Source organism: Ursus maritimus, unplaced genomic scaffold (genome assembly GCF_017311325.1).
Source record: "Ursus maritimus isolate PB19 unplaced genomic scaffold, ASM1731132v1 scaffold_2, whole genome shotgun sequence".
Taxonomy (NCBI): domain Eukaryota; kingdom Metazoa; phylum Chordata; class Mammalia; order Carnivora; family Ursidae; genus Ursus; species Ursus maritimus.
The window spans coordinates 104,205,986-104,222,018 of record NW_024424452.1 but is presented as its reverse complement, the minus strand read 5'-3'; the positions used below and the strand labels follow the sequence as shown (position 1 = coordinate 104,222,018).

The following is a 16,033-nucleotide window of genomic DNA, read 5'->3' as shown; positions in this document are numbered from 1 at the left end:
AAAAAAAAAAAAAAAAAAAAACTTGCCCGAGGTCACCTGACTCGGAAGAGCTAGCCCAACCAGTTCTGCTTGCCTTCAGTGTCTCCTCCCACAATGCCCACCGCACTGTCGCTTAGGCTATGCTATGGCTACACACTTGTTAATAATAACAACAGTTATCATTTGAGTGCCTTTTGTGTGCCATATAATTTTAGCCTGAACCTTTCAATAAGTCCAAATGGTACTTTGCCATGTACAGTAACTAAAAGGCAGAGATATTAGTATATCTCTCAAAATTACCTTCCACCCGTTGAAACAGGGCTTTCTTATTCTGGTAGGACTTTTCCTCATTTTTACTTCCTCTCGACTGTTTCTAAAACCCTTTTCGGCTCTGTAGGGACTTCCTGTCCTTGGTGTAATATATCCTGACCCTTTGGCACCTAGTTTGGAATGGCAAACCAAGATTGAAGTGTAGGCTTTCTCACAGCCTCTACACCTTTTCCCAACACGGGAATGGAGAGCTATGGTCTGAATCAAGAAACAAGAGTCAGTTGCTGGAAAAACCTGCCGATCTTGTGACTACAGAAAGAAAAAGACAATTTAATTAAGGAAGCCTTTCCCGGGAAGGGGGGAATCACACTATCCCATGTGAGATCTTATTCTGGATTATGTCATAAATCATTTTCAGAGAGTCTCATATGGCCCCGGGGCATCCCCAAGCAGCTAGAGGGACAAAGGGCTGTTTTCATTGGTGAGTCCACCCAGGCTTGCCTTATGCCTCTCACAGGGTACTGGTGAAAGAAGATAATATTCTCTTTCAAGATGCAATGACTTAGTACAATTCAGTAACATAAATAGCTAAAAATATATAAATGTCTATTACCCCTTAATACCTTCCTGGGAAGGTATTTATATTTATATTTTATATAAAATATATAAATGTCTATTTATATTTATATTTATATTTATATAAAAATATGTAAATGTCTTTTACCCCTTAATACCTTCCTGGGAAATAATTCAAAAGAAGAAAACAAAGCAACAACACAACAGAAAAATATATAAAGCAGCATTGTTTACAGCAGTGGAAAACCTGAAATGACCTACATGCCCAAGAATAGGAGGTGGGTGAGTAACAATGGTGTAAGAATGCAAAGGAATGTTAGCTGCTGTTGAGAGATCCGTATGATAAGTATATAGAAACACAGAAAGCCTTCTTTAAGTAACATAATATGAAAGCATTAGAATGGGAAATTGTCTTGAGCTAGATAGAATAAGGAGTCAGACAAACATATGTTTTTAACTATACGGACAAATCACTTAACCTGAGTCTTAATTTCCACATTTATAAAACAAAGATAAAATATCCATCTTTCCAGGGCCATTGTAAGAACTAAAGTTGATACAAACCATGGATAAAGATGGGAAGGAAGTACTAAGCAATAATTGCAAGTTTTATGCTAGGATATGGGACCATTGAAAATTTTATTTGGAAAGTACTTATTTTTTTAGTATTTTATTTTTATTTTTATTATTTTAAGATTTTATTTATTTATTTGAGAGAGAGTGAGAGAGAGCACTTGAGCACAAGCAGGGGGAGAGGCAGAGGGAGAGGGAGAAGCAGACTCTCTGCTGAGCAGGGAGCCCAATGCGGGGCTCGATCCCCGGATGCTGGGATCATGACCTGAGCTGAAGGCAGATGCTTAACCAACTGAGCCACCCAGGCGCCTCAGAAAGTACTTATTTTTATGACGCATTAAATGTTTTATTATTTTCCTCCTTTCTTCCTCCACACCCTTAAAAAATTGCATACTCCCTATGTAGGAAATGTCTGCACATGTCATCAGAAAACTTGCCTAAATGGATCATTTAAGACCTATTGGGGAAGGGTCCTAAATCCATGCATCTGGAATCAGCTCTAGGAAAATGAAAGGAACCCCACACGCTGACATATAGAAGGGTGGCTCAGCCAGGTTCCAGGGCCTGTTTTCAAAGCACTTAGTTTATGTGATGCTTGTTAGATAGAGGTCTCTCTCTCTCTACAATTTGGGGGTGGGGAATCTTCTCATGACCAGGATGCCTTCCATCCACCTTTGCTTCAAAATTCTACCCCCTGCCTCCATTAAACCACTTCCCTGCAGAGCTAGATCATGAGCAAGGAAGTAGCAGGAGGACGGTATGAAAGAAATATTTTCTTTTGGCTAATGTATATTGAGCACCCTCTTTGTATCAGGCATTGTGTTTGGCACATATAGATACAGACTAAGCCAGGTGGAATATGCTTAGAACACAGGCTTCGGAATCTTCTAGAAAACCTCTACCAGGATAATGTTAACATAGAAAATGGTACTTTTGGTAGATTTTCATCTATGTATCTTCATCCAAGATCAGCAGAGAGATAAGAATATAACCTGTTGCAAGGTTTTATTCTGGGCAAGCAAGGAAATTAATCTAGAATGGGTTCTACTGAAGTGTCAGGCAACATAGTGCAGAAAGGATGAAAACCATTTAGACTTGAAAAAGCAGTAGCAATCTTCTCTTACTAATGAGAAAAGAATTGTGGCAACAGTGTCTGGGGCTTCTTCTGGAAAGCTTTGGGTCGGTTACTTTAGTTCCCCCCCAAAATTTCTGGAAACTTTGTTCTACTTGGCAGTAAAACAAAGATGATCTCTATTTAGGGTTATACCAAATTCTTTTAAATTTATTACTTTTCCTCCCCATGCTCTGCCTTCCAACAGCCAGGGACACCACTGATGAAATATTCAGCATTGGAATGATATTTGATGTATAATTAAATAGAATGCATTTAGAAGTTCAGTTTTATAGACCTTTAATCTTCAAGTTAATCTTCATGGAGAGAATCTCACAAGCAAAACCAAAATACTTTTTGAAGTACTATCCTCCTTGGAAAAATAATAATCTTGAACGAAATTACTATACATAGGAAAGAAAACATTTATCAAGCACTTTTATATGCCAGGCAAAGCACTAAATGCTTTACATGTTATTTCATTTAATCCTCATGACCTTAATCCTCATACAACCTCACAAGGTAAGTATTATTAGCCCCACTATACAGATGAAGTAACTGAGGCTCCAAGCAGTTAAGTCATTTGCTTAAGATCACAAAGTAACATATTAGCACGTCTAGGGCTGGAACTCAGGACAGATTCTGACTCTCATGTTTTTCCTTAAATTTTTACAGGAGTTCATTTCCAAAACATGGCTCATTCCCTCCTCCCACCAACACAGTGATGTTAAACACAATCTTAGGGTTCTCTCTTTTACCTGAAGTCACGGAGCCAGGGACAGAACTAAGGCTTATAGCAATCGTAACTTCAGGGTCCTTCTACTGAGTGCCTCCCCTATACAGTAGGCTCTGTGCTAGGTATTTTTTATACTTTTTCCCCCATTCTAATCTTCACAATAACCTCTTGAGTTGGGCACTATTATTATTCCATTTGATGGATGAGAAAACCAAGACTCAGAAGGGCCAACCTCTTGCCCAAGTTTATATAATAGTGAGTCAGGTCTAGAATTCAGGTTTGTAATAATGGTAACATAATTGATAAAAGCAGTTGCCATTTATTGAGCTCCTGTCATGTGTTAGACATTGCTTTAAATTTTTTTCTCAACATACTTTGAGATTTACAATTGGCATCGCTCTTTTTTTTTTTTTTTAAGATTTTAAGTAATCTCTACACCCCATGTGGGGCTCGAACATACAACCCTAAAAGCAAGAGTTGAATGCTCTACCGACTGAGTCATCCAGGTGCCCCTGGCATTGCTCATTGCTCTTTCGATGCTCACAGTTTTTCAGATAAGGAACTAAGATTTATAGAAAATAAGTTAATTGTCTCCAAGGCATACGAACGGGAAAGCGTAGAGCTAGGATTTGAATGCAGGTCTCTGGGGCACCTACGTGGCTGGCTCAGTCGGTAGAGCATGCAACTCTTGATCTCAGGGGCTGTGAGTTCAAGCCCCACATTGGGTGTAGAGATTACTTAAAAATAAAATCTTAGGGGCGCCTGGTGGCTCAGCCGGTTAAGCGTCTGCCTTCGGCTCAGGTCATGATCCCAGGGTACTGGGATTGAGCCCCACATCAGGCTCCCTGCTTAGCGGGGAGCCTGGTTCTCCCTCTCCCTCTCCCTCTGCCTGCCACTCCCCTGCTTGTGCTCTCTCTCTCTGTCAAATAAATAAATAAAAATCTTCAAAAAATAAATAAAATATTTAAAAAAACGAATGCGGTTCTCTTTGACTCCAAGACCTATGTCCTTAACCATGATGCTTTGCTCACTCCTATTCTGTCTCTGTACACCCTTGCTCCTCAAAAAGTATGGTCCCCAGACCAGCAGCATTGAGATCACCTGGAAACTTGTTATAAATGTAGAGCCCCAAGCCATTCCCCACACCTATTGAATCACAAATGTGTTTTGACAATATGCCCACATGATTCTTGCGTCCATTAAACTTTGAGAAACACTGCTTTGCAGCACTGCCAACAATACACAAAATAAACAGAGAAGCCAGATTGTCAAGAACTGAGATTCTCGAGCATGTTCCCTTGGAAATCAGTTTTGAGCTGGAAGAAGTTCTGTCCTGCTGCTAAACTTGATAATGGTGACCTTTTCCCAAATCATAGATCAAATTAAGCCAATGAATTATATTTTCTTGTCTTTTCTTCCATCAGTTTCTTTCTCTTTGGAGCTGACTATCACTTGCCTGTTAGTAACTTCAGAAGATGACAGTAATTGAACAGTAGTAAAGAAATACCTATGGAGAACTTGACATGTTGTCTGTTGTTATTTTTTCCCCTTTAATTTGTAGGTTTTTAAATTCTTGGATTTTTTTAAAAGAAGATTTTATTTTTAAGTAATCTGTACACCCATCATGGGGCTCGAACTCACAACCCCAAGATCAAGAGTCGCATACTCTACTAAGTAAGCAAGCCAGGAACCCCCTAAATTCTTGGATTTGTGATTGTGATTTTTATGTTGCATAATAGAGAACTGTTATTCTTTCTCTTAGTAAGCTTGTTCCTAATTCAAAGTGCAGAAATGAACATTACACAAAAAGCACCTGATTTCCACCTATGGGAACATGAGGATTGAGGCTCCAGAATCTTGGGGCACCTGGCTGGCTCATCTGGTAGAGCTGATCTCTTGATCTCAGGGTCATGATTTCAAGCCCTGCATTGGGCATGGAGCCTACTTAAGAAAAATTAAAAATGGGGGCGCCTAGGTGGTTCAGATGGTTGAGCGTCTGCCTTCAGCTTAGGTCACGATCTCCAGGTCCTGGGATAGAGCCCCAGATTGGACTCCCTGCTGGCTCAGCAGAGAGTCTGCTTCTCCCTCTCCCTCTGCTTCTCCCCCTGCTTGTGTGTTCTGTCTCTCTCTCTCTCTCAAATGAAAAAATACAATTAAAAAAAAAGAAAAATTAAAAATATAAAAAGTATAAAAATAAATAAACTAAAAAAAAAAAGACATTGGAATCTCTCTAGAAATCAAATAATCTAACCAAGAGGAACTTGTCATAGTTCCAAGAGGAACTTGTTCTTACCGGATAGTAAAAATATGAGTAGTTTTTATGTTCTCCTTTGTGCTTTCCTGAATATTTAAAAATATCTACAGTGAACTCATTCATTCGACAAATATCTAAGGAACACCTGCTAAGTGACAGGCACTGTTCTAGGTGCTGGGGAGAGAGCAGTGAACAAGTCAGAAAAAAATCTGCGTTCTGGGTTGGTGGTTGCCAGAGGCAGCAAGGGGAGGGGCAAAATAGTTGAAGGGAGTCTCAAGGCACAAACTTCCAGGTATGAAATAAGTCACAGGGATGTTACCTACGGCATGGTGACTGGAGTTAATAATACTATGTCGCATATTTGAAAGTTGCTAAGAAAGTAAGTCTTAAAAGTTCTCATCACAAGAAAAAATTCTTTATGTATAGTAATGGATGTTAACTAGACTTATGGGTGAAAATATACAGATATTGAATCGTTACGTTGTACACCTGAAACTAATATCAACATCAATGTCAATCACATCTCCATTAAAAAAAAATCTCTGTTCTGATGTCAGTATCTTCGGGCTTTTCTTCTCGGGCTGGTCAGAGTCCTTGAAGAAGACACGTCACATTTCCTCCCTGGAAGGTAAACGTCTGGTAGCCAGAGATCTAGGAATTGAATGGAGGAAGAGGGCTGGGAGTCTTAGCATCCAATATCCATAAATCCACTCACCCCTGTTTATACAGAGACTCCTACTCGGCCCGCCCTGGAGAATAAATACTTCAGTCTTCTTTTAGGGGAAGGGGTGCAGCCACTGAAGAAGGGGGAGGTAACCTGGAGATCTTACACAGCTCTCGAAATTCTTATTGTAATCCCTGCCCAGGGTACAACCTGTAGGTGGCAGCCCGCGCTGTCCTATGCCTCCCTGGTCGGCAGCGGGTGGGGGCGTAGCTACTGCCACCAAGTCTGGAGACCTGAGGGATTTGGCAGGGACGAATCAGGCTGGGTCTCGGCTTTTGTCCTTTGGATTTAGGGGTCAGGGTTCTCCAGGTTAACTTAGTTAACACTTGTCCCGCCTCTCCCTTTTTTGTTTTTGTTTTTGTTTTTCCTACTGGCTCCTCTCATTATTGTGGGTTCACGCTTAAAAAATTTCATTACTGTCATTTTCGTGGGGGTGTGGGAGGGAACAAAAGTAGATCTGTGTATTCATCCTCGTGAACTGCTAAACTCTCATCACTTTTGAGGAACATTTTCCTCTTCTAACTTAAGTTCTCTCTTGATACCAAGTCTTTTTTCTCCTCCATTTGTCCTTAGGTACTTGAATAAAATATGTATTTTTATGTGTAGCTGACTGTGATTTAGGAAGAGTTCACTGACAGTCGCATATTTAAGATTTTAAGCAACAGGAAACAAACGATCGCTTTCCTCAGCAAAGCAAAAATAGAGATGAGACATACACATGTTCAACTTTTTAAATTGTGTACGTAGAAGGTTCGTTATGGTAGCATTGTTTGTAATAGCAAAAGACTGCAAAAAAACCTACAGGCCCATCAGTAGGGGACTTTATTTTTTTAACATTTTATTTATTTATTTGACAGAGAGGGGGAGAGAGACAGCACAAGCAAGGGGAGGGGCGCAGGAAGAGGGAGAAGCAGCCTCCCCACTGGGAGCCTGATGGGGGTGGGGCTCCATCCCAGGGTCCTGAGCAGAAGGCAGAGGCTTCACCAACTGAGCCACCCAGGCGCCCCAGTCAGTAGGGGACTTGTTAAATAAGACATACCAATCCACATGGTAGCCTATTACACAGCTAAAAAGAATGAGGCAGGTCCTTACGTTCTGGTGTGGAAGAGTCTGTAAGGGCAGAACAGAGTAAGTATGGTATGCTATCATCTGGGTTTAAAGATACATACCTATATCCGCGACAGGGTTACTGGGAGGGGAACTAGGTAACTAGGGGACAGGAAGTGGAAGAAAGACTTAATTTTCCCTTGTATAACCTTTGTAGCATGTGCATTTTATACTACAGTCTTATATGACTGATTTTAAAAATAAAGTACTAGTGAATAGTTTTTTAAATAATGACCAGAGGCACATGGGTGGCTCAGTCAGTTGAGTGTCTGGCTCTTGGTCTCAGCTCAGGTCTCCATCTCAGGGTCCTGAGTTCAGTCCCCACATAAAAAAAAAAAAAAAAAAAAAGTAAATAAATAAAAGAATGAGCTCCATGGCCTTTATTTGACATACTGCTCTCCCTAATAACGTCCACCTTTCCAGATGTTACTTCTTCAAGATGAATATTAATTCCCAAATACTTTTCTGGACAACTCCAGCCCAAGTACTTTCTCATCTGATCTCCTGTGTTAGAAATGATTATGTGTGGTAAAACTGTCACACAGTGATTTGCTATGCTGCTGCTGCTTCTTTTCTTTTTTAAAAATTTATTTATTTTAGAGAGAGAGTGCAGGAGGGGCAGAGGGACAGGGAGAGAGAGAGTCTCAAGCAGATTTCGGGAGTGTGGAGCCTGATGTGGGGCTCGATACCAGGACCCTGAGCTCATGACCTGAGCCAGAGTTGGACGCTCGACCAACTACACCATCCAGGCACTCCTGCTGCTGCTTCTTTCAAATAGTATCAACCGTCTTGTATTAAACTTTCCATTTTGTATTTTCATTTGTGTTTTACTGAGCCTTTTAGGGGTTGCATGGGGGTCTTGCAAAATGAGGAATGGCCGGTGTTGAATATGTGAGCAAGTAAAAGGGAGGGAGTACATGAGGAAAGAGTTTGAGGCTCCCCCCGACCTACAGTCTTTCACACGCACTTAACCAAGCAGAGATTCATGTGAGTCAGTGACCCCTTTTTTATAAAATCCTAAAAGCCCCTGGAAATGTAAAGCCCTCACACTTTATATTGAATTAACCCAATTATCATGACATCACTTTGCCAAAACACTTGCACTCAAGGGATGAGAGGTTGGGAGACAGAAGCAAACATTTTGAAGCAAGACTCACAAAATTTTAGAGCCAAAAGGGCTTGAAGATCAACTAGTCCAAACCCTTACTTCATAGGTCCAAGACAAGACATTGGAGGAATTCAGGCTCAAACTCAAGTCTTTTCTTAAATTCAGTTCAACTACACCATCTATTCTGTCGGAGCAGAGGTCTGGCCTGGATGAAAGACGGGTTTTTTCCACAGCAAGAAAGACAGAAGGCACTGTGCCTGAAGAAGAGAAGAGAAAGCAGCAGGCGAAAAAGAGGTGGTTGTTTTGTCTCCAACGTAATTGTGTCCAGAGCTCCGTGGCACTCTGTCAATAAAAGTCTATATTAGCCGAAGCCAAGTTAAGATAATCAGAACTGGTTTGGAAAGCTGCAAACCTCAACTTCCCCTTACCCAGCCCAGTCTCTTGACTTCCAGAAACCAATGAACTTCAGCTTAAAGTTCTTGAACGACCCTTTCACATTCCCCTTTTCCACACCTGGAGAAGGAAAGTCAGAAGAGGACGTAATACAAACAAGAGCGATTTCCCCACTTCTAGGGTGTTTTCAGCAGATTGCCCAGTATCTATACTGTATCCGGAAAGTGAGAACCATTTAGAGTAGCCATGGAGATTTTACTGGCCTCAGTCTTGTTTCCTTCCTTCTCTTTGCTACTGAAATTTTTGCTCTGATTTCAGTAAGACACCCCACTTCTGCTGACGCTGGATTCTGCAGCCTCCTCTTTTTCGTTCCCATGCAGGGCGCGGGAACACGAGGAGAGCGAGGAGAGCGTGTGAGCAGAAGAACCGGTCAGGTTCAACGGGGAATCAGCCCCATCCACCGTTAACAGGTTTCGGAGCCCGGCGGGCCCAGACTACAAGTCCCAGGAGACCTCGCAGAGGGACGGCGCGCTCCAGTGAGCCTTCCCTCACTCTCCCGGAGAGCGGAGACAAAGGTTCCGTTGGCGGCGCACTGCGGGTTGGTTTGTTTTCAACGGCGGTGACGGAGGTTGGAAGCCCGGCCGACTACAGGCGGGGGCGTCGAGAGGCGGATTCATCCTCCGCGAAGCACTGGGGTGGGGAGGGGGGCGGGGAGGAGGGAAGCGGGGCCAGCGGGCCGGGGACCGAGCCGCCCAGACAGAGCTGGCTGAGGAGATGGAGGGCGACGGGGTGCCGTGGGGGAGCGAGCCTGTCTCGGGTCCCGGCCCGGGCGGCGGCGGAATGATCCGCGAGCTGTGCCGGGGCTTCGGCCGCTACCGCCGCTACCTGGGTCGGCTGAGGCAGAACCTGCGCGAGACCCAGAAGTTCTTCCGCGACATCAAATGCTCCCACAGCCACAGTTGTCCCTCCTCTCCCACGGGCGGCGGCGGGGCCGAGCGCGGCCCTGCCGGCGACGTCGCCGAGCCCGGGCTGCAGGCGGGTAAGGACTGCAGCGGCGGCGGAGATAGGGCTGGAGGGGCCAGCTGGAGGGCGGACCGCACCCCGTCCCTGCAAAACAAGCCGGGAAGGGGCGGCAAGTGGGAGAAGAGCGGCGTGGCTGGGCCGCCGGGCCTGGGCCGCCAGGATCTGTGAGGCCGTGGGCGGGCATCCCTCCGGGCGGGGGTGGGCTAGGGGCTCCCGGAGCGGGTTCCGGGGCAGCGGGCTGGCGGGCCGTGCGCACGGGCCGGGGTCCCCCGGGGAGCGGGGAGGGTCGCTGTGATCGGAGACCCGCTTAGGGATGGAGGAGTGGACGGACGGAGGAAGAGCAGCAGGCAGGGTGCCCCGGGAGCCCGAGGAGGCTAGGGAACTGGGGTGGATTGTGTGTTGTGCGCGTGTGTGATTATGTGCAGTGCTTTTGCACCAATTGTGAAGCAACTCTGAAGAAGTAGGAATGTACTAAATGGGGCTGGGGTCGCTGAAGCAAATATCTGTCTGATAGGTGCCAGGGAGTTGCCTGAGAGGTTGCTCGTGCTTATGGTGAAGAAGTCATAGAGGGAAGGGATGGGTTTTTTTTGTTTGTTTTTGGTGCTGAGACTTCTAGCCTTGATTCTCCTAGGGATGTGCTAGAGCCCCTAAAGCGCTTAAAATCGTGCAGGGGCTTTGATCTTTCCTAATTTCTCGCTTCCTCTTCAACTGCTATTGGTGGGGAACCAGAGGGTTTGTTAAGTACTGCGTCTAATTAGGAAATAGATTGGAAGGGAGAAGGGACTGGCAGGCATCCCATGTGGACAAGTACCCTGGGACCAACATAGCAAATAAGTCAGTGGGTTAAAATTAGTGACTCTCCAACGTAAGTGTGCACGCTCCAACGTAAGTGTGCACGAAAACCAAATTAGCATTAAAAACGTCTCATGCTCTACCCCACAGATAGAGTAGGTCTCATGGGTGGATCCTGAGAATCTAAACATGAAATGCGGCTGGGGATTCTGTTGCAAGTGGTCTACAAACACACTTTGGGAAGCACAAATTTAGATGCTGATAGCACCTTTGAACAGGAGGCCCAGCACGGAATGAATTGTTGAATTCTTCAGAGTTTGCGTGTTGGGTCCTGTATTTCCAGAGTTGCATGCTTGAAATCCTAAATTTGTCTGAGACTCCAGAGATGGTGATCAAAGTAAGATAGTAAAGTTCTGATATGATCTTAAGTGATACTATTCCATTTAGTTGGCCTGGATGTAACAAACATGGGAGGAAAGGCATGATAACTTTTCTGGAGTTGTGGTTTTGACATCAAATGCCCAGAGATTTGCTGTTCAGAAAATGGATCTTTCGAGGCTGTCATGGAACTGGCAAGAAAGGCTAATGTTTTCAGAGATGATCCTCAGAATGTGTACTTCCACCCTCTCCCTTAGCAGTGCTATTCAGCGGCTTCCGTGCGCACAAGTTTTTCTCGCGGCTTACCTAAAAAGTCCTCTGTTGCTGTTACTTTTATAGCAACGATTTATTTTAGAATCACTACTGAAAAAAAAATCAGAGAGATAGAGGTTTTCAAGGCACCTTGACGTGCTCTTGTTTTTATTCTTTAAAAGCCAAGTTAAGAAAGACAGATGTACCCTTTGTATTTTGCCTCATTGGCTTTTCTGGTTGACTGCATCATGAACTGATCTTTGCGTATTGTATTTAACTAGTTCTCTTCACCCTCTGGAGTCTGTCCATCTGAACTAAAAACCAGGGTAGGGTGCAGATGACTGGACTGGGAACAGTTTGATTTTGTTCCATGAAATGCTTCCATTCCTTTCAGTGTGGAGAGTTTTGTCTTTGGAGGTGAAAATGAGCTGATATCAGGGAAAATTAGTGAGGTGGCACTTACTATGTATATTTTGGGAATGCCATTTTTCCAGCTGTTTAGGTAACTGTGTTAGAAAGTAGAAACCACTCCTTAAAAGACAACTAGCTCTTGTTTTCTCCTTTTACAGGCCATCTGTGCAAGGTCAAGTTCACTCAGAGACTGTCTCACCTTTCTTTTGTGAATATTGGGTTTTGAATAGGAGCTCAGAATATTAAGAGAAGGAATACTCAAAAAAAATTTTATTCCCTTTATCTATTTCTTTTTTTTTTTTTTTAAAGATTTTATTTATTCGACAGAGAGAGATAGCACAAGCAGGAGGAGTGGCAGGCAGAGGAAGAGGGAGAAGCAGACTTCCCTCTGAGCAGGGAGCCCCATCTGGGGCTCAATCCCAGGGCCCTGAGACCATGACCCAAGCCTAAGGCAGATGCCTAACTGAGCCACGCAAGCACCCCTCCCTTCATCTCTTTCACCCAGCCCCCCACCCACCTCCCCTCTGGCCACCACCAGTTCTGTTTGTCTCTTTTTTTTCTTCGCTCATTTCTTTTGTTTCTTCAGTTCCACGTATGAGTGAAAGGAACAGTCAGTTCCTAACCTGACAAACCTCTAGAAGGTTTTAATCGTCATTTCAGAGTGGAAGCGTGCTTCTGGGTTGGATGTGGTGTAGTATTTGAGCAACCGAAGATCATCGATTAACTCCAGACTTTTATTATTTCACCTGTAACCACAAAGGAGATGGGAAGGACCCCAAAATTATGCTTTCTTCTTAATTTTGACAGTTTGTATTCATTGGAGGCAGTTTAGAGAGTATATAATGTACATGGTGTTTTAGGAGCTAAAAAGTAGGTGGAATCGAACTCTAAGAGTAGCCTAGCCTGTACAAAGCAAACTGAATTACAAGTGAAATTTCTTTTTCTTTTCTTTCTTTCTTTCTTTCTTTCTTTCTTTCTTTCTTTTTTTTTTTTAAAGATTTTATTTATTTATTTGACAGAGAGAGCAAGCACAAGTAGGGGGAGCAGCAGGCAGAGGGAGAGGGAGAAACAGGCTCTCGGCGGGGAGCCCAATGCCGGGCTCAATCCAAGGACCCTGGGATCATGACCTGAGCCAAAGGCAGACACTTAAGCCACCCAGGCGTCCCACAAGTGAAATTTCTTTAATTCCATTTCTCTTCTGCTGCCCAAATCATGGCCTTCTTTTCACCTACCTCCAGGCAATGAGAACCCCTTTATCTGTTAATTTTCCTCTGTCATAGGCTTCAGAAGTAATGAGATAAAGACTTTGAGAACTTCTTTGAAAAAAGGCAGAATGGAGTGTTACGAAGTAGCAGAGGGAAAAGTATTTTTCTTGTTTTGGGATCCAAGGAGTTCTTAGCTGTTGTAACGTATCATAAACATATGAAGACATTGGAATGACTGACTGTGTCTAGTTGGAATGCTCTCGTCTGTGCTGCATTCCTTTAGTCCTGTTTCCACTCCTTAGTAACTGGATGACCTTGGGCACATCACAGCTGTGCTGTGCCAGTTTCCTTGTCTGGAACCGGTGATTCTAACAGTAGTGCTTGCCCCTAGGGTTGCTGGGAGTTAATACCTGGTAATGCGTGTGTCTAGAATAGTGCCTGTTACCGCGCGGTGTAGGTATTATAGGTAGGTCATATTTTTCTGTAGTTATTCAGTAAACATTTAAGTATCTGGTATAGGGGACAAAGAGTCAAATAAAGACATTGGCCTTGGCCTTAGGCTAGTGGGAATCAGTCTTTCCCTTCTATACTTTTCTCCTAAGAAAGAAAAAAGAATGATAATCATCATCATTATGGTGCACCTGTTAATTGTTTCTATAGGAGGAGGGATGAAAAGGACTAGGAAGACCTGATGTCGGTCCTCTAGAAAGGGACAATCTGACTTCCACCATATACTTAGGCAGCACCTAAAGCAGAAAAATGCTAGAGAGCTAAGGTATGGCTAGATTATAGGCATTTTATGGGAGTTACAATTCTTAGGTTTTTATAGCTTTTTGCCTTTGGTTAGCAAACAGCTTAGTTTCTCCAACATTCTTCGCCTTCTTTTTTTTGCACCTAGTATAAACTGGTTGCCAGAATTTAAAAGAAGAGGAAAAGCACTAGTGCATTTATTTGAAATAGACCTTTTTCTTGGACTCCTTAGACGGAAGTTGGTATAGGTAAGTAAGTGGCAGAGTGACATCGGGGGAAGAGACAGAAAATTGGGGCGAGAGGAGATTGTTTACAGCCTGGTTTCATGGGGCTGCTTTCTTCCCCGGGGCTGCATGGTGGGAAGTCGGGTTGTGGGGTGAAACAGCCAGAGACTGGGACGGGTGTGCTTTCTAGTAGTTCGCCCCGATCTGTTTTGGCTCTTTGGTATAACCTTGGCAGGGACGGTGCTGTCATTGTGGTTCTTTCGTATGACTTTTATTACCCCAAGCATATCGAAAACTTGCGCTTTCTCTCCATTTTCTTCCTGTATGGAAGCAATGGTAGCGGTTGAAAAGCAAGCACAAGCATTGGAATCAGACCTGGGTTTCCTGCTGGAGTTCAGCTTCTTACTCACTGTGTGACTTGGGCAAGTTGCTCCACCTCGTTGAGTCTTGGCTTCTTCCTACGTGAAATGGTAGTGGTATGAGATGCTCCATATTGTATGGTTCCGTCTGTGTGAAATGCCCAGAATAGGCAAATTCAGAAAGATAGAAGGTATGTTAGTGATTGCCAGCAAACGAGAAGAGAGGAAAATGCGGAGTGACTGCAAATGGGTGTGGGATTTCTTTTTGGAGAATGAATATGTTCTGGAGCTAGATGGTGGTGATGGGTGCACAGCTTTGTGAATATGCTAAAAAAGACTGAATTCTACACTTTAAAAGGGTGAATTGTATCTAAATACATACATACATAAAATGGGAGTGCTAATGTCTGTCTCCCGAAGTTGTTGTGACATTTAGAAATGATCTGCTTTAAAGCACTTAGCACAGGCATGGAGTTAGTGCTAAGTAGATGCGGCTGTTTGAGTGTGTGTATGCACGCAGTTGGTGAGCGCTGGATTAGGAGGTTGGAGCATGGTGGGTTGGGGAAAGAATAAGAGGAGCAGAAAGATGGAATGTGGGACAGAACAATTTTGAGCTGGAGCCAGATTCAGCCCCGCGTCTCTAAACTCCCCAGTCCAGTTCTGCTTCTGTGACTCCCTCCTTGTTCTTTTCTGACCTGGCCATGAGAATATAAAATGCACCCGGGCAATGGAGAGATTTTGTTACAAATGAGTCATAGCCCAGCTATGGAGCCATCATTGACTTCAGTGAGAGACTTTATCTGATTGAATTGAGTGTAACGTGACACTACCTACTCGTGCCTTATATTCCAGTTTCTAGCCCCTGTCATCTAGGGCACCCCGCCCCTCTTTGCTGATTTTGCTACCTCCTGTTCCCTGGGAGGGGCCTGGGAGGAAGCCCCCCCAAACACAATGGCTCTTTGCACCTTTACCTCTACAGGCTCTCGCTAATCTTCCCTTCCTGGGATAATCTGTTCCCATGGCGCAGGGCAGTGGTGCAGGGCAGCCCACTGTGAAAAGGCTTGGATAGTTCTGCCTGCCTTTAAAAGAAAATACGAAATTACCTTTAAGATTTGCCATGTGTGTAGTTTAGCCTGAAATGGCATCACGGATTTCAGTACGTTTAGTTCTTCAGCCTTGGAAGTGGTTTTTAAGGAAAGCATGGATTTGAACAAAAATCCATCCTGGTTTTTAAATTTTGTTTTGCTCTGTCCGCTTTCCCAGCACCTCCTTCTATTTCTGTATGCTTCTGTTCTCCATCTCACTTCCTGCATTAAATTTACTTCTCAAAAACAGCCTTTTGAAAAAACCTCAAGAAATACGTTGTCAAAGTAAAGAGAAATACAAATTTCACCTTGTACCTTTTGCTCAATTCCTGTAGGTTCTGGACATACAGAACATGCTTTTGTATATATGTTGTTTTGTTTGTTTGCATGATTGCTATGGATATATTTGTTTTATCCCGCTTACTAGATTGTGAACTCCTAAGGATAAAGACTGTGTTTTATTCATCTTAGTACCCCCTGCAATGCTTGCCATAGTGCTTTATACATAGTAGACAAGTACATACCTGTTAAATTATTTCCACGGCTGGTAGATATTGGAATGATGTTTTTTCCACTTCAGAAGGACATTTCCTCCCCATAAAAGATAGGGATTTTTGTAGATTTACCCACATTTTACGAGCTGGACCCCTAAAAAAGAACAGTGATGCATTTGACAGATGACTGATTGGGCTGGGTTGCATTTTGTGCTGATTCCCAAATGAT

General features: G+C 43.6%; 1 protein-coding gene and 1 long non-coding RNA gene across 2 annotated transcripts in view; both read left to right on the top strand.

The window, feature by feature from the left end:
* The window catches only part of LOC121104057, an 8,853-nt gene extending 7,750 nt beyond the window's left edge, over positions 1–1,103 (top strand). The window contains exon 4 of the long non-coding RNA XR_005836440.1: positions 1,007–1,103. This is a non-coding gene — a long non-coding RNA (uncharacterized LOC121104057). The remainder of the gene's footprint in view (positions 1–1,006) is intronic.
* A 6,881-nt stretch (positions 1,104–7,984) lies between these two features.
* DSTYK (dual serine/threonine and tyrosine protein kinase) overlaps positions 7,985–16,033 on the top strand; it is a 48,452-nt gene continuing 40,403 nt past the window's right edge. Inside the window, exon 1 of the mRNA XM_040636511.1 lies at positions 7,985–9,870. Coding sequence (XP_040492445.1) covers positions 9,606–9,870 — 265 coding nt within the window. The 5' untranslated portion in view covers positions 7,985–9,605. The remainder of the gene's footprint in view (positions 9,871–16,033) is intronic.